Here is a 19,259-nt window from a genome sequence, read left to right as displayed (position 1 = left end):
ACATGGATGGATCTAGAGACTGTCATATAGAGTGAAGTAAGTCAGAAAGAGAAAAACAAATATCGTATATTAATGCATGTATGTGGAACCTAGAAAAATGGTACAGATGAACCGGTTTTCAGGGCAGAAGTTGAGACACAGATGTAGAGAATAAACATATGGACACCAAGGGGGGAAAGCCTCGGGAGGGTGGGGATGGTGGTGTGCTGAATTGGGCAATTGGGATTGACATGTATACACTGATGTGTATAAAACTGTAGACTAATAAGAACCTGCTGTATAAAAAAATGAATAAAATAAAATTTGTAAAAAAGAAAGGTGAATCAAAATAGATTTCACATATAGAAAATATTGATGAGCATTCATTGAATAAGTTGAAATATAGAACTAAGAAAAATCAACTATTAAGAATAATTATTTCAGGAGAGAACTTAAATGTTAAACCTTGACATTAAAAACGTTGCATATTTGAAAGTTAGCAAGAGAGTAAAAACAGTTCTCATCCCCCCGCCAAAAAAAGTAACTATTTATGCTGACAGACGTTAACTAGACTTATTGTGGTAATCATTTCACAATGTATACAAATATCAGATCATGTTGTGCACCTGAAACTAATGTTATATGTCAATTATACCTCAATTTGTAAAGTGACATGGAAGATAAGGAGCAAAGAAAAAAACGAAGAATGTTAATTTCTGCAGCTTTCATAGTAAGAAATAAGCAATACTGCATTTTTTTTTTTTTAAGTTTTAAAGACTGTCTGGCCTCCCGGTGTTCCTTTTTTTAAACCATAAAAGAAATATTTCAAAAAATAAAATACTCTGTGGTAGAAAATCTTATGACTATTTCAACAACTTTCAGTTTCACTTTAGGTTTCTTTTTTTCTGAGGTCAAGTAAAATTAAATCTAAATATCTATCAAGTAGCTCCTGTAGTATGGTTTTCTTATTAAATTTTCTATATGTCAATTCTTACATTTGTATGTATATAAAGGATCACTGGAAAGATGGTCACCATTTAATGTTAATAATGGTAATTTCTGGTTGGATGGGAAGGATTTTTATTTCCTTGGTACTATGCTTTTTTCTGCTTCACTTGAGTTCTTCATAGTGAGATATATCATCCACAAAGTGTCATAATTAAGGCTATTATGAGGTTTAGAAATATGCCAAATTTTTTAAGGGAATGATGTCTTAAAAAGTAGTTTTCAGACAAGCTCTTATTGACCTTATAAAATAGAACAGTAATGGCAGGTAATAAAGTAGAACCTGAATACTATGACGATCACTCTTCCCTAAATGAAGGTCTACTTTTTTTTTTTAATGGCTAATGAAAAACAAGAACTTTTAAAACTTTCTTGCAACAAACTCAACTAAGAAGGTATTAAAAACACAGCACGTTTATTTAAACTGTTACTCTTCATAATGCATTGAATCTTATTACAGGTCAATATCTTCATTCTATTACCTTATTGGGTACATTCATTTGTGTTATATAAACCTTCATTTAAAATTAAAGAATTAAAAGTACAGCTAAGAACACAGTCATGATCTGCATGAGAGGATTCACCATCATGCACCCTAGTCCCTAATGTGGTTATTTTTTCTGTTTCCTGGGTCTCTCGAGCTTAGACTTGTTTTCATTTCAGAGAAAGTAAAGTAGCTCTGCTGAGCTCTACCCCTCGAGGCCCCAGCCGCTGCACTATCGGTGTGTGTTGACCCAGTGGTACCTGTCCACCCGGTGCCCAGCAGCAGGCCTGTGACCCTTAGGGATCTTATGCAATGCATGATAAGCATTTCCTAGGAGGCCCATTCGGCCATCCCCCATATTGTTTTTGTGGGGGATATGGAACCAAGATTGAAAGGGCTGTTTCAAGTTTTCAACCTGGGGAGAAAAAAAGAAGAAAAAAGGAGCATGATGATTTTCTGTAAACTGATAAGCCACTTCTAAGGATTAAATATAAACCCATAACTTACAGGTTCAACTTTTCAAAAGCATAGGAAATACAAATGAATAGAAATCAAAGTAGATCCTTATCTTTGGAAAATTGAGTTGCATTTTAGGGTATGAAGTAAGTCACTTCATATCTTTTAACAAAATTCTTTGGTCCAACCAAGAATTTTAAAAACAAAAAATTTAAAAATTTACTCAAATTAGTATATATTCCTGTGTTTTCTCCTACCTGATCCCCGCCTCGCTCAACCCAAAACTATCTAATCACAATCTCTGGGGTTGAGGTCTAGAAACATCCATCTTAAACATCTCAGATGACCAATGTAAATGTTTTGCAGACCACACTTTCAAAGGACATTGTTCTAAAAGAATATAGCTGACTACAGATCTGATCCTTAGATTAAGAAGATCTCTCTAAGCATAAAAATAGAATTAAGGGCAAACATTTTACTACATAATTTTAAACTTTACATATAGAACTAAATATAAACTACATATATAGTTTAGAAAACTAAACAAGCTAGGGGAAAAAAGTTTTCCAGTAATATGACAAGGGGTTAAAATATTTCTAACCTTTGAAAAGCCTTTAATAACACATTAGGACCTCAAATGATAAATGGGTGAAAGAGAAAAAATTCATAAGACAGTAATTAACTACAACACTTAGGTACATGGAGTTTTTGTTTTAATGTTTAATTTAATTAATAAAAATGATATTTTTCAATGAGAATACCCAATTTTAGGGAAAACGATAAACACTTTCACATAGAGCTGGTAAGACTACAAACAAAGACATCTTTCTAGAAGGTACTTTGTCCTGTGTTAAGAACTCATAAAATATTCATACACAATGACCCAGTAATTACATGTCTGAGAATCAAATCTCTAGAAATAACTTAGAATTCTGACATCTCTGTAAAAATTAGCTTTTTTAATATCACAACAATGTGAAAACAACCTAGATGTCTTCCAACAATATATTAGCTAAATAAATTATAAGGGAAGCAAATGATTTAAAATGTAAAATATTTAAATTGCTTTAACGTGTCAATACATAAGTGATTAAGAAAACAAATTTACATACATACAAAGGGTCAGAGATTCTCCCTAAATCAGTGTGCACTCAGCCAAGTAGAGGGTATAAAGAGAGAGAAGGAAGAAAAAAAGACAGAAAAGGTTTTGCCAGAATATTATTATCGTGATTTTAATCTTTATAATCTTTCCATATTTTCCAATTATTTGTTTCTTTGCTTTTACAGTGAGCATACTCTTTTTAGAATTAGAGTAGAAAAAAAATGTACAGAGAAGAAATGGAGAACAATTTACCTGATAAATACTCTTTGGATTTCTGACTTTAGGAATTATCTGAGGTTCTTTGTTACAACTTTCTTCATCAGAGGAAGTGCCAGAGGAGTAGTCTAACGTGGCTCTATTAACAGCATCACTGATTTGTTGGGATAATTCCCATTCCTCCCATCTGTCTTTGAAAGAAGCAATTGTAAATGGATGATTTTTCTCACCATACCTAAGTAGGAAAGGAAAATAAAGCATTCATTAGGGATTCAAATTCTCACAGGTTTTATCTCTAATCTTTTCTGGAAACAACTCAGTAATTTACAAGAAGAGTTACTTTAAAAAAAAAGAAAACAAATTCTCAAAGCTTGGCCAAGATAGTGGAGTAGGAAGATCCTGGGCCTACCTCCTCTCATGGGCACACCAAGATTACAACTATCTAGAGAGCAACTATTGATGAGAGACTGGAATCTAGCAGAAAAGATTTCTACAACTAAAGTTATAGAGAAGGAACCACAATGAGACCAGTAAGAGGGGCAGAGTCATGGTATAGGTCAGACCCATACCCCTGGGTGGGCAACACACAAGTGGGGGGCTAATTACAGTTGTAGAGGTTCTCCCGAAGAAGCAATGGGTCTGAGCCCCACATGGAGCTTCCCAGACCAGGGATCCTGTACCAGGAAGATAAGCCCCCAGAATGCTTGGCTTTGAATGCCAGTGGGGCTTACTTTGGGAAAGTCAGAGGGCTGTGGGAAATAGAGATGCCACTCGTAAAGGGCCCACACAAAATCTCCAGGACCCAGGGCAGAAGCAGTAATTTGAAAGGAGCCTGGGTCAGACCCACCAGCTGATCTTGGAGAGCTTCCTGGAGAGGCAGGGGGCAACTTGAGCTCATGCTGGGGACACAGACACTGGCAGCAACCATTTTGGGGAGCTTGTTCTACCACGTGGACATTCGTGCTGGCAAGCGCCATTTTGAAATCCTTCCTCTAGCTTATTAGCACCAGGACCCAGACCCGCCCATCAGCCCTTCAGCACCAGTGCTGAGATGCCTCAGGCCAAGCAACTAGCTAGGTGGGAAAACAGCTCCACCTACTAGCAGGTACACGGCCTTAAGACCCCCTGAGCCCACAGCTGCCCCAGGATGCAGCACTGTCCAACAGAGGGCTCAGGGCCTGGCCCCACACACCAGTGCACCAGCACTAGCCCCAGGACCCACAGGGCCCTGCAGGCAGAGATCCCAGAACCCAGCTCTGCCTACCAGTGGGAAGGAATCGGCCCCAGGATACCCTGGACCCTGACCCCACCACCACCAAGGAGCCAGGGCCAGCCCAGGGAGGAACCTCACCCATGAGTGGACATCCTCAAGACCCCTGGGCCCTGGTTTCCCAGCCCACCCACCAGCAGGCTAACATCAACTCCAAGATCACCTGAGCCCAGACCCCATCTACCAACAGGCCAACACTAGCTCTGAGACACCTTGGGTCCCTCAGCCAGCCATTCGGGGATCCAGCCCCACCTACCAGCAAGCAAAAACAAGCTTTGGGACACCTCAGACCCTGTAGCCAGCTATGTCAGGGAGCTGTCCCACCCCCCCAGCAGGCCTATACCAGCTAACTCTAGGACCCACAGGCCCTGCAGCCAGAAATTTCAGGACTCAGCTCTAGTGAGCCAGTGAGTAAACACTAGCCCCTGCACCCTCTCAACCACAGCCCAATCCACTGGCAGGCCAACACCAGCTCCAGGACACCGTGAACTCCTCGGCCAGCCACCTTGGGATCCAGCCCCATTCACCAATGGGCCAGCACCAACTCTGAGACACTCCAGAATGCACAACCAGTTGTATCAGGAACTGACCCTACCCACCAGCAGGCTGACACTAGAACTGGAAAGCTCAGCCCCACAACCACCAAGGCCAGAACCCAGCTCTGCCCATCAGTGAGCCAGCACTAGCCCCAGGACCCCCTTCCCCATGGTTCCACAGCCAGTTTCCTAATGACCCAACCTCACAACCAGCAGCTGGCAGCCTCCATACATGGCAGGGCCCAGCAACCAACCAGATCGGGGACCAGTCCCACCTACTAGACCACCCACAGTAGTCAGTCCACCACAACATAAGGACCCACACATCCCACATAGGGGGCACCCCTAGAGCATATAGTTCTGGTGACCAGAGGGGAGTGCACTGCTGGGATGCACAGGATGTCTCCTACAAAAGGCTACTTCTCCAAAGCCAGGAAATGTTATCAACCAACCAGATACATAGAAATAAAAACAAATTAGGCAAAATGAGGAAACAGAGGAACATGTTCCAAATGAAGGAATGGGATAAAACCCCAGAAGAAGAATTAAGTGGAGAAAGGTAATCTACCCAATAAAGAGTTGAAGGTAATGATCATAAAGAAGAACAAAGAACTTGGGAGAAGAATGTAGGGAACTAGTGAGAAGTTAAACAAAGAGTTAGAAGATACAGAGAAGAACAAAGCAGAACTGGAGAATTTCACTGAAGTGAAAATACACCAGAAGGAATCAACAGTAGACTAGATGATACAGAGGAACAGATCAGTGAGCTGGAAGACAGAGTAATAGAAATCAGTGAAGCTGAAACAGAAAAAAAGAATAAAAAGAAATTAGAATACTTTAAGAGATCTCTGGAAAAACACCAAGAATGCTAACATTCGCATTATAGGGCTCCTAGAAGGAGAAAAGAAAAAGGGCCAGAGAATATATTTGAAGACATATAGGTGAAAACTTCCCTACCTGGCAGAGGAAACAGATATCCAGGTCCAGGAAACACAGAGAGTCTCAAACAGGATCAACCCAAGGAGGACCGCACCAAGATACATTGTAATTAAAATGGCAAAAATTAAAGATAAGGAGAGGATATTAAAAGCAAGAAAAAAGCAACAGGTTGCATGTAAGGGGACTCCCCATAAAGCTATCAGCTGACTTTTCAGCAGAAACTCTGCAGGTCAGAACGGTGTGTTGCAGTATATTTAAAGTGATGAAATGAAAAACCTATGGCCAAGAATATTCTACTTGGCAAGGCTTACCCTCAGATTTGAAAGAGAGATCAAAAGTTTTACAGATAAGCAAAAGCTAAAAGAGTCCAGCATCACCAAAGCAGCTTTACAAGAAATGTTAAAAGGGGCTTCGCTAAGCAAAAAAGAAAAACCACAACTAGAAACATGAAAATTACGAAAGGAAAAAGCTCATTGGTAAAGGCAAAATATACAATAAAGGCAGTAAGATCAACCACATACAAAGCTAATAGGAAGGTTAAAAGACAAAAGTAGTAAAATTGCCTAGATCTGCAATAAGTAGTTAAGGGATACACAAAATAATTAGATGGAAAATATGATGTGAAAAAACAGTAATCATGAGGAGAGAGGAGTAAAAATGCAGGGTTGTTAAAATGCATTTGAAATTAAGAGATGAGCAATTTAAATAATCACATATATAGATTGCTATATATAAACCTCATGGTAACCAAAAATTAAAATCCATAATAGATACACAAAAAACAGAAAGAAATTTGAACATAACACTAAAGATAGTCATCAAATAACGAGGGAAGAGAGAAAAGAAGGAACAAAATAACTACAAAAACAACACCAAAACAATTAATAAACTGGCTGTAAGTACATACCAATCAATAATTACGTTAAATCTAACTGGAATAAACATTCTAATCAAAAGATATAGAGTGACTGAAGATACAAAAACAATACTCATATATATGCTGTCTACAAGAAACTCACTTCATATCTAAAGACACACATACACTGAAAGTGAGAGGACAGGAAAAGATATACCATGTAAATAGAAATGAAAAGAAAGCCAGGGTAGCAATACTTACACCAGACAAAGTAGACTCTAAGACAAAGTAGAATTTTAAAACAAAAACTGTAACAAGAGACAAAGAAGGACATTACATAATGATCAAGGGATCAATCCAAGAAGAAGGTATAAAAATTGTAAATATATATGCACCCAACATAGGAGCACCTAAATATGTAAAGTTAATATTAACAAAGATACAGGGACAACTTGACAGTAACACAATAATAGAAGGGGACTTTAACTCCCCACTTATATCAATGGACAGATCATCCAGACAGAAAATCAAGAGGGAAACACTAGCCTTAAATGACACAGTAGACCAAATGGACCTAACAGATATCTACAGGGCATTCCATCCAAAAGCAGCAGAATACACATTCTTTTCAAGTGTACATGGAACATTCTCCAGGACAAATCACATGCTAGGCCACAAATCAATTCTCAGTACATTTAAGAAGACTGAAATCATATTGAGCATCTTTTCTGACCACAATGCTACAAAACTAGAAATCACTATAAGAAAACTGAAAAAAAAAACCCCACAAACATGTAAAGGCTAAACAATATAAACTAAACAACCAATGGATCATTGAAGAAATCAAAGAGGAAATCAAAAAATACCTGGAGACAAATGAAAACAAAAACACAATGATCCAAAAATCTATGGGATGCAGCAAAAGTAGTTCTAAGAGGGAAGTTTATAGTGATACAAGCCTACCTTGGGAAACAAAAGTCTCAAACAGCCTAACCTTACATCAAAAGAAACTAGAAGAAGACAAATAAAGTCCAAAGTTGTTAGAAGGAAAGAAATTATAAATATCAGAGCAGAAATGAAATAGAGACAAAAAACAAACAAAAAAATAGATCAATGAAACTAAGAGGTGGTTCTTTGAAAAGATAAACAAAATTGATAAACCTTTAGCCAGACTCATCAAGAGAAAAAGAGAGGGCCCAAACTAATAAAATCAGAAATAAAAAAGAAGTTACAAACAATAAAAAGATCACAAGAGATTACTATGAATAACCATATGCAAATAAAATGGACAACCTAGAAGAAATGGACAAATTCCTAGAACTGTACAATCTCCCAAGACTGAACCAGGCTGAAACAGAAAACATGAACAGACCAATTACCAGTAATGAAATTGAATTAATAATGAAAAATAAAAAAGAAACTCCCAACAAACAAAATTCCAGAAACAAACAGCTTTACAGGTGAGTTCTAGCAAACATTTAGAGAAGAGTGACACCTATCCTTCTCAAACTCTTCCAAAAAATTGCAGAGGAAGGAACACTTCCAAACTCATTCTATGAGGCCACATCACCCTGATACCAAAACCAGACAAAGATATCACAGAAAAAAATTACAGGTCAGTATCACTGATGAACATAGATGCAAAAATCCTCAACAAAATATTAGCAAATCAAATCCAACAATACATTAAAAGGATCATACACCATGTCAAGTGGGATTTATCCCAGGAATGCAAGGATGGTTCAATAACCACAAATCAATGCAATACATCACATTAACAAGTTGAATAAAAGATCCTATTATCATCTCAATAGATGTACAAAAACCTTTCAACACTATTCAACATTCATTTGTAATAAAAACTCTCCACAAAGTGGGTATAGAGGGAACATCTCTCAACATAACAAAGGCCATATATGGTAAGTCCACAGCTAACATTATACTCATCATAAAAAGTTGACAGCATTTTCTCTAAGATCAGAACAAGACAAAGATACCGACTCGCACCTCTTTTATTCAACATAGTATTCAAAACTCTAGACACAGCAATCTGACAAGAAAAAGAAAAGGAATCCAAATTGGAAAGGAAGAAGTAAAACTGTCACTGTTTGCAGATGACATGATAGTATACATAGAAAATCCTAAAGATACCACCAGAGAACAATTGGGTAAAATTGCAGAATACAAAACTAGTATACAGAAATTTGTTGCAGAAATCTGTTACATTTCTACACACTAACAATGAACTATCAGAAAGAAATTAAGAAAACAATCTCATTTACCATCACATCAAAAAGAATAAAATACCTAAGAATAAATCTAACTAAGAAGGTAAAAAGACCTGTACTCAGAAATTTATAAAACTCTGATGAAAGAAACTGAAGACAAAAACAGATGGAAAGACATACCATGTTCATGGATTGGAAGAATTAATATTGTTAAAATAACCATAATACCCAAGGCGATCTACAGATTCAATGCCATCCCTATCAAAATACTAATGGCATTTTTCACAGAACTATAGCAAATAATTCTAAGATTTGTATGAAAACAAAAAAAAACCCCAAATAGCCAAAGCAACCTTGAGAAAGAACAGAGCTGGAGGTATCAATCTCCTGCACTTCAGCTTATATTACAAAACTCTGGTAATCAAAACAGTATGATACTACTACAAAAATAGACATATAGATCAGTGGAAGAGAACAGAGAGCCCAGAAATAAACCCATGCACCTATGGTTAATTAATCTATGACAGAGAGGCAAGAATATACAATGGGGAAAAGACAGTCTCTTCAATAAGTGGTGCTGGGACAACAGGGCAGCTACAAGTAGACAATGAAATTATAACAGTTTCTCACACATATAAACAATAAACTCAAAATGGATTAAAGACCTATATGTAAGACTGCAAACCACATAAACCCCTAGATGAAAACATAGGCAGAAACCTAGTATAAATTGTAGTAATATTTTTTTTTGGATCTGTCTCCTAAGGCAAAGAAAACAAAAATAAACAAATAGGACCCAATTAAACTTAAAAGCTTTTGCACAGCAAAGGAAACCATCAAGAAAGCAAAAAGATAACCTACTGAATGGAAGAAAATATTTGCAAATAACATAACTGACAAGGAATTAATATCCACAATATACAACTCAATATGAAAACAACAACAACAAACAAACAACCCAGTCAAAAAATGGACAGATAGGATTGGTTCAAGATGGCAGAGTAGAAGGACATGCTCTCACTCCCTTTTGTGAGAGCACCAGAATCACAACTAAGTGCTGAACAATCATCGACAGGAAGACACTGGAACTCACCAAAAAAGATACTCCACATTCAAAGACAAAGGAGAAGCCACAGTGACATGGTAGGAGGGGCGCAATCACAATAAAATTAAATCCCATAACTGCTGGGTGGGTGACTCACAAACTGAAGAACACTTATACCACAGAAGTCCACCCACTGGAGTGAAGGTTGTGAGCCCCACGTCAGGTTTCCCAACCTGGGCATCTGGCAACGGGAGGAGGAATTCCTAGAGAATCAGATTTTGAAGGCTAGAGGGATTTGATTGCAGGACTTTGACAGGACTGGGGGAAACAGAGACTCCACCCTTGGAGGGCACACAGAAAGTAGTGTGTGCATCGGAACCCAGGAGAAGGAGCAGTGACCCCATAGGAGACTGAACAAGACCTACCTGCTAGTGTTGGAGGGTCTCCTGCAGAGGCAGAGGGTGTCTATGTTTCACCATGAGGACAAGGACACTGGCAGCAGAAGTTCTAGGAAGTACTCCTTGGTGTGAGCCCTCCAGAGTCTGTCATTAGCCTCACCAAAGAGCCCAGGTAGGCTCCAGTGCTGGGGCATCTCAGGCCAAACACTCAACAGGAAGGGAACCCAGCCCCACCCATCAGCAGACAAGCAGATTAAAGTTTTACTGAGCTCTGCCCACCAGAGAAACACCCAGCTCTACCCACCACTAGTCCCTCCCATCAGGAAACTTGCACAAGCCTCTTAGATAGCCTCATCCACCAGAGGGCAGACAGCAGAAGCAAGAAGAACTACAATCCTGCAGCCTGTGGAACAAAAACCACAATCACAGAAAGACAAGATGAAAAGGCAGAGGGTTATGTACCAGACAAAGGAACAAGATAAAACCCCACAAAAATAACTAAATGAAGTGGAGATAGGCAACATTCCAGAAAAAGAATTCAGAATACTGATAGTGAAGATGATCCAGGACCTCAGAAAAACAATGGAGGCAAAGATCGAGAAGATGCAAGAAACGTTTAACAAAGACCTAGAAGAATTAAAGAACACACAAGCAGAGAGGACCAATACAATAACTGAAAAGAAAAATACACTAGAAAGAATCAATAGCAGAATAACTGAGGCAGAAGAACGGATAAGTGACCTGGAAGACAGAATGGTGAAATTCACTGCTGTGGAACAAAATAAAGAAAAAAGAATGAAAAGAAATGAAGACAGCCTAAGAAACCTCTGGGACAACATTAAACGCAAAAACACTGGCATTATAGGGATCCCAGAAGAAGAGAGAGAGAAAGAACCCTATAAAATATTTGAAGAGGTTATAGTCGAAAACTTCCCGAACATGGGGAGGGAAATAGTCACCCAAGTCCAGGAAGCGCAGAGAGTGCCATACAGGATAAACCCAAGGAGAAACATGCTGAGGCACATAGTAATCAAATTGGCAAAAAACTGAAGACAAAGAAAAATTATCAAAAGCAGCAAAGGAAAAAGGACAAATAACATAAAAGGGAACTCCCATAAGGTTAACAGCTGATTTCTCAGCAGAAACTCTACAAGCCAGAAGGGAGTGGCATGACATATTTAAAGTGATGAAAGGGAAGAACCTACAACCAAGATTACTCTACCCAGCAAGGATCTCATTCAGATTCAATGGAGAAATCAAAAGCTTTACAGGCAAGCAAAAGCTAAGAGAATTCAGCACCACCAAACCACCTCTACAACAAATGCTAAAGGAACTTCCCTAAGTGGGGAAAAAAAGACAAGAAAAGGACCTACAAAAACAAACCCAAAACAATTAAGAAAATGGTTATAAGAACATACATATCGATAATTACCTTAAACGCGAATGGATTAAATGCTCCAACCAAAAGACACAGGCTTGCTGAAAGGATACAAAAACAAGACCCATATATATGCTGTCTACAAGAGACCCACCTCAGACCTAGGGACACATACAGACTGAAAGTGAGGGAATGGAAAAAGATATTCCATGCAAATGGAAATCAAAAGAAAGCTGGAGTAGCAATACTCATATCAGATAAAATAGATTTTAAAATAAAGACTGTTACAAGAGACAAGGAAGGACACTACATAATGATCAAGGGATCAACCCAAGAAGAAGATATAACAATTATAAATATATATGCACCCAACATAGGAGCACCTCAATACATAAGGCAACTGCTATCATCTCTAAAAGAGGAAATCAACAGTAACACAATAACAGTGGGAGACTTTAACAACTCACTTACACCAATGGACAGATCATCCAAAGAGAAAATTAATAAGGAAACACAACTTTTAAATGACACAATAGACCAGATAGATTTAATTGATATTTATAGGACATTCCATCCAAAAACTGCAGATTACACTTTCTTATCAAGTGTGCATGGAACATTCTCCAGGAATAGATCACATCTTGGGTCACAAATCAAGCCTCAGTAAATTTAAGAAAATTGAAATCATATCAAGCATCTTTTCTGATCACAACACTATGAGATTAGAAATCAATTACAGGGAACAAAAAATAAAACACACTGACACATGGAGGCTAAACACTACGTTACTAAATAGCCAAGAGGTCACTGAAGAAGTCAAAGAGGACATTAAAAAATACCTAGAAACAAATGACAGTGAAAACATGATGATCCAAAACCTATGGGATGCAGCAAAAGGAATTCTAAGAGGGAAGTTTATAGCAATACAATTCTACCTCAAGAAACAATAAACATCGCAAATACACAATGTAACATTACACCTAAAGGAACTAGAGAAAGTAGAACAAAAAACCTAATGTTACGGGCTTCCCAGGTGGCGCAGTGGTTGAGGGTCTGCCTGCTGATGCAGGGGACACGGGTTTGTGCCCCGGTCCGGGAAGATCCCACATGCCGTGAAGCGGCTGGACCCGTGAGCCATGGCCGCTGAGCCTGCATGTCCGGAGCCTGTGCTCTGCAACAGGAGAGGCCACAACAGTGAGAGGCAGGCCCGCATACCACAAAAAAAAAAAAAAAAAAAAGCAAAAACCTAATGTTAGTAGAAGGAAAGAAATCATAAATATCAGAGCAGAAAAAAATGAAAAAGAGACAAGGAAAGCAATAGCAAAGGTCAATAATATTAAAAGCTGGTTCTTTGAGAAGATAAACAAGATTGATAAACCATTAGCCAGACTCAACAAGAAAAAGAGGGAGAGGACTCAAATCAATAAAATTAGAAATGGAAAATAAGTTACAACAGACACCGCAGAAATACAAAGCATCCTAAGAGACTACTACAAGCAACTCTATTCCAATAAAATGGACAACCTGGAAGAAATGGACAAATTCTTAGAAATGTATAACCTTCCAAGACTGAGCGAGGAAGAAATAGAAAATATTAACAGACCAATCACAAGTAATGAAATTGAAACTGTGATTAAAAATCTCCCAACAAACAAAAGTACACAACCAGATGGCTTTACAGGTGAATCTATCAAACAATTAGAGAGGAGCTAACACCCATCCTTCTCAAACTCTTCCAAAAATTGCAGAGGAAGGAACACTCTCAAACTCATTCTGTGAGGCCACCATCACCCTGATACCAAAACCAGACAAAGGTACTACAAAAAAAGAAAATTACAGACCAATACCACTGATGAATATAGATGCAAAAATCCTCAACAAAATACTAGCAAACAGAATCCAACAAAACATTGAAAGGATCATACACCAGGATCAAGTGGGATTTATCCCAGGGATGCAAGGATTCTTCAATATATGCAAATCAATCAATGTGATACACCATATTAACAAACTGAAGAAGAAAAACCATATGATCATCTCAGTAGATGCAGAAAAAGCTTTTGACAAAATTCAACACACATTTATCATAAAATCTCTCCAGAAAGTGGGCAGAGGGAACCTACCTCAACATAATAAAAGCCATATATGACAAACCCACAGCAAACATCATTCTCAATGGTGGAAAACTGAAAGCATTTCCTCTAAAATCAGGAACAAGACAAGGAGGTCCACTCTCACCACTATTATTCAACATAAAGTCCTAGCCACGGCAATCAGAGAATACAAATTGCAAAAGAAATAAAACTGTCACTGTTTGCAGATGGCATGATACTATACATAGAGAATCCTAAAGATGCCACCAGAAAACTATTAGAGCTAATCAATGAATTTGGTGAAGTTGAAGGATACAAAATTAATGCACAGAAATCTCTTGCATTCCTATACATTAATGATGAAAAATCTGAAAGAGAAATTAAGGAAACATTCCCATTTACTATTGCAACAAAAAGAATAAAATACCCAGGAATAAACCTACCTAGGGAGATAAAAGACCTGTATGCAGAAAACTATGACTGATGAAAGAAATTAAAGATGATACCAACAGATGGAGAGATATACCATGTTCTTGGATTGGAAGACTCAATATTGTGAAAATGACTATACTACCCAAAGCAATCTACAGATTCAATGCAATCCCTATCAAATTACCAATGGCATTTATTTATTTATTTATTTATTTTTGTGGTACACGGGCCTCTCACTGTTGTGGCCTCTCCCGTTGCGGAGCACAGGCTCCGGACGTGCAGGCTCAGTGGCCATGGCTCACGGGCCCAGCTGCTCCGCGGCATGTGGGATCTTCCCGGACCGGGGCATGAACCCATGTCCCCTGCATCGGCAGGCGGACTCTCAACCACTGCGCCACCAAGGAAGCCCACCAATGGCATTTTTTATAGAAGTAGAACAAAAAACCTTACAATTTGTATGGAGACACAAAAGACCCCGAATAACCAAAGCAGTCTTGAGGGAAAAAAATGGAGCTGGAGGAATCAGACTCCCTGACTTCAGACTATACTATGAAGCTACAGTAATCAAGACAATATGGTACTGGCACAAAAACAGAAATATAGATCAATGGAACAAGATAGAAAGCCCAGAGATAAACCCACGCACTTATGGTCAACTAATCTATGACAAAGGAGGCAAGGATATACAATGCAGAAAAGACAGTCTCTTCAATAAGTGGTGCTGGGAAAACTGGACAGCTACATGTAAAAGAATGAAATTAGAACAGTCCCTAACACCATATACAAAAATAAACTCAAATCGGTTTAGAGACCTAAATGTAAGATGGGATACTATAAAACTCTTAGAGGAAAACATAAGAACACTCTTTGACATAAATCACAGCAAGATCTTTTTTGATCCACCTCCTAGAGTAATGGAAATAAAAACAAAACTAAACAGATGGGACCTAATGAAACTTCAAAGCTTTTGCACAGCAAAGGAAACTACAAACAAGACAAAAAGACAACCCTCAGAATGGGAGAAAATATTTGCAAACGAATCAACAGACAAAGGATTAATCTCCAACATATATAAACAGCTCATGCAGCTCAATATTAAAAGAACAAACAACCCAATCTAAAAATGGGCAGAAGACCTAAATAGACATTTCTCCAAAGAAGACATACAGATGGCCAAGAAGAACATGAAAAGCTGCTCAACATCACTAATTATTAGAAAAATGCAAATCAAAACTACAATGAGGTGTCACCTCACACCGGTCAGAATGGCCACCATCAAAAAATCTACAAACAATAAATGCTGGATAGGGTGTGGAGAAAAGGGAACCCTATTGCACTGTGTGTGGGAATGTAAATTGATACAGCCACCATGGAGAACAATATGGAGGTTCCTTAAAAAACTAAAAATAGAATTACCATGTGACCCAGCAATACCTCTGCTGGACATATACCCAGAGAAAACCATAATTCAAAAAGACACATGCACCCCAATGTTCATTGCAGCACTATTTACAACAGCCAGGACATGGAAGCAACCTAAATGCCCATCAACACATGAATGGATAAAGAAGATGTGGTACATATATACAATGGAATATTACTCAGCCATAAAAAGGAATGAAATTGAGTCATTTGCAGAAACGTGGATGGATCTAGAGACTGTCATACAGTCTGTCATACAGAGTGAAGTAAGTCAGAAAGAGAAAAACAAATATCATATATTAACGCATATATGTGGAACCTAGAAAAATGGTACAGATGAACCAGTTTGCAGGGCAGAAACTGAGACACAGATGTAGAGAATAAGCATATAGACACCAAGGGGGTACAGTGGTGGGGGGTGGGTGTGATGAATTGGGAGATTGAGATTGACATATATACACTAATAAGTATAAAATGGATAACTAATAAGAACCTGCTGTATAAAAAATAATAAATAAAATAAAATTCAAAACAAATGTTCAGAAGACCTGAATAGACATTTTTCCAAAGAAATGGACATACAAATGGCTAACAGGCACATAACGAGATGCTCAACATCTTACATTATTAGAGAAATGCAAATCAAAACAATGAGACATCACCTCACACCTGTCAGTATGGCTATCATCAAAATGTCTACAAATACCAAATGTTGGCGAGAACATGGAGAAAATGAAACCCTTGTACACTATCAGTGGGAATGTAAATTGGTGCAGCCACTATGGAAAACAGTATGGAGCTTCCTCAAATTAAAAGTAGGATTACCATATGATCCAGCAATATATATCCTAGGTATATATCCAGAAAACAAAACACTCCTGGGTACATATCCAGGAAATTTGAAAAGATGCATGCACCCCAATGTTCAGGGCAGCACTATTTACAATCGCTAAGACAGAAGCAACCCAAGTGTCCATCAACAGATGAATGGATAAAGAAGATGTGGCATGTATATATACAACTGAGTACTACTCAGCCATAAAAAAGAATGAAATTCTGCCATTTGCAGCAACATGGATGGACCTAGAGAGTATTATGCTTAGTGAAGTAAGTCAGACAGAGAAAGTCAAATACTGTACTATATCATTTATATGTGGGATCTAAAAAATAAAACATATGTATATAACAAAACAGAAACACACTCAGCAGACATAGAAAACAAACTAGTGGTTACCAGCAGGGCAAAGGGAAGTGGGGAGGGGAAAGATAGGGGTAGGTACAAACTACTATGTATAAAATAAATAAGCTACAAGGATATAGTACAGCACAGGGAATATAGCTAATGTTTTATAATAAATTTAAATGGGGTATAATCTGTAAAAACTTTGAATTACTATGTTGTATATCTGAAACTAATATAATTTTGTAAATCAACTATACTGCAATTAAAAAAAAATTGTAATGGCTTGACAGCAAAGCACATTGAGAGACATTATGACCTTCAGCTACTAATACTGTCGTAATTGGCAGGGGTCAAGGATTCTATAAAAGCTTTCTAGGAATTAACTAAGATAAAATCAGACTACTTTCTTTCGATTCAACTGATGGACTGAATTGCTGTTGGTAAATAACTCCTCTTCCCCCTTGATACTGTCTATAATACTTGGACATTATAATCTACAGTTGGTAATATGATGCAGTGATTAAAGTCAAATTTCAAATACTATGCAAAAATCTCTGTGCTTCCCACTCCATCCACCCTAATTGGGAAGTCTGTGTTGTCTGATATAGTTTGCCTCTAGTCTTAGCCACCCTGTGCCCTGCCTGCTAATCCAGGGCTTTGGAGCATCACCTTTCACAAAGGTGCATAGAGCTGACTAAATACCCTAAGATTTCCAAGCGTCACACAGCACACAAACTAACTCCAATGAGATTACTCACCTACAGCACACTTCAAAGGGATCTACCCATATGGTCATCTCCTTCGGAAGTCCCAGGTGAGAAAAATCCACATTACTTTCAGCACAAGCCCTTTCTAGAATAGGATCTTTACTCTGATTATTGTTTATCCTGATACACCTTTAAAAACAAGGAAAGGGAAACAAAGACGTGGTGACAGGTACTTTAGCTGGAGAATCATGTTGTAGGCAAGAAACTCCAATACACACAGCTCCCACCTCACTCCCATCTTTCCTCAACTCCTTGGCCACCCTCCAGTTTTACAGCAAGAGTAAAATACCGACTTTTTACACAGCAACTCAGAACATGGATTCCATTACTAAGTCACACCAAAGGTTCACTGTATAACCTTCAGGGTAAACACAAGTTAGAAATTGTTTAATCCACCTCACATAAAGAGGTTTGCTCTAAGTTTTTGACTTGTACTATTATCTACCACATCTCCTTTTTTCAAGTCCAAGTTCAAACAAATAAATTTGAGCCCATAAAATTTTCATGACTTAAAGGCTGCCAACAAAATCATTGCAGGTGTTTACTGCTAACTTCTTACTTCCCTTTGCCATGCATATCAACTCTCACCTGAAGCCTTGACCTTTAGAAGGGTGATCAGAGTGCCAGTGACTTCTGTATGTTTTAAACAAGATCGTCATCAACTTTTCTGCAAAGTCTTCTATCTGTTGTTTACTCAATTTATCATGTTTTTTTGCTAATCTTGTGACAAAGAAGACTGTTGTTGCTATTTCATCTCTCATGATTCAAGAAGAGTCGACAAGTAGGTCTGCAGCCATTAAAAGGAGGCAAGAAGAAATTAAACAGAAACAAGGGTCTAACTTATTATCAACATGTAACTGCCATTTGGAAACTTTATATACCTTAAATTTAAAACAGAGGTCCCTTGTTAGTCTTTAATGAACTAAAAAAAAGCACATCAATACTATCAATCAACAAAACAGCCAGGAACACCAATTCCTCAACTAACCTTTAATGATTTTCAAATCATTTGAATGATTTTCAAAGAAAAAAACATCTTTTAAATACTGTAATACACTTAAACAAATGAATCACTATGCAAATTAAATGCTTTTAAAAGTCTGGACATGGGACAGTAAATTACTCCAAGTACCAGTGTTGAAAACCTATTTACAGAGAGCAAAAACATTTCAGGATACAGTAGTTCCTAAAATGCGGCTCTCAGGTTGCACACTTTAAGTAAAAGTTAAGATTAATCAAATATATATTAAACTTGCCAGCAAAAGCTCTTTAGCCCAACAGAAAGTGGGCCAGAGTTAGAAGACACTCTCACCACACTTGTTTTGTCAGTTTTAGGCTGCAGTTTATATAAACCTGGGCCCCCAAACCTGATAGGTGTTAACCTTACACAGGTGCTGTCCTTTAGGATAATTGACAGCTTTTTCCAGGTCCCCATCAGATTGCTCCTTGGCATATGCAGAGTGGGTTCCT

The 19,259-nt window shown here is 38.0% G+C and overlaps 1 protein-coding gene across 2 annotated transcripts; it reads right to left on the bottom strand.

Annotated features, from left to right (window-relative positions):
- Nucleotides 1-1,388: 1,388 nt before the first annotated feature.
- Nucleotides 1,389-18,550, bottom strand: BTG4 (BTG anti-proliferation factor 4). Of its 2 annotated transcripts, XM_019941923.3 has the most exons (4): nucleotides 18,378-18,550; nucleotides 17,781-17,918; nucleotides 3,279-3,477; nucleotides 1,389-1,883 (listed from the first exon to the last, which is right to left on the bottom strand). In XM_019941923.3, the coding sequence occupies exons 1-4, from the start codon at nucleotides 18,548-18,550 to the stop codon at nucleotides 1,701-1,703; spliced, it is 693 nt and encodes a 230-aa protein (XP_019797482.2). In that variant the 3' UTR covers nucleotides 1,389-1,700. The 2 variants fall into 2 exon arrangements, 1 of the variants encoding a protein (XP_019797482.2); XR_012333334.1 differs by lacking the exons at nucleotides 1,389-1,883; nucleotides 17,781-17,918; nucleotides 18,378-18,550 and adding an exon at nucleotides 10,542-10,700 and having other exon boundaries at nucleotides 3,371-3,477.
- Between the last annotated feature and the right edge of the window lie 709 nt (nucleotides 18,551-19,259).

This window comes from Tursiops truncatus, chromosome 8 (genome assembly GCF_011762595.2).
Source record: "Tursiops truncatus isolate mTurTru1 chromosome 8, mTurTru1.mat.Y, whole genome shotgun sequence".
In the NCBI taxonomy this organism is placed as follows: domain Eukaryota; kingdom Metazoa; phylum Chordata; class Mammalia; order Artiodactyla; family Delphinidae; genus Tursiops; species Tursiops truncatus.
This window is presented reverse-complemented; position numbering and strand designations above follow the sequence as displayed.

Bases quoted from the DNA above. Each gene is read 5' to 3' on its own strand.
- BTG4 (XM_019941923.3), bottom strand. From the start codon at position 18,550: ATGAGAGATGAAATAGCAACAACAGTCTTCTTTGTCACAAGATTAGCA. The intron at 17,919-18,377 runs GTGAGAGTTGAT...TTGTTTTTAAAG, and splicing joins TCTAAAGGTCAAGGCTTCAG to GTGTATCAGGATAAACAATA. The intron at 3,478-17,780 runs GTGAGTAATCTC...TTTCCTACTTAG, and splicing joins CCCTTTGAAGTGTGCTGTAG to GTATGGTGAGAAAAATCATC.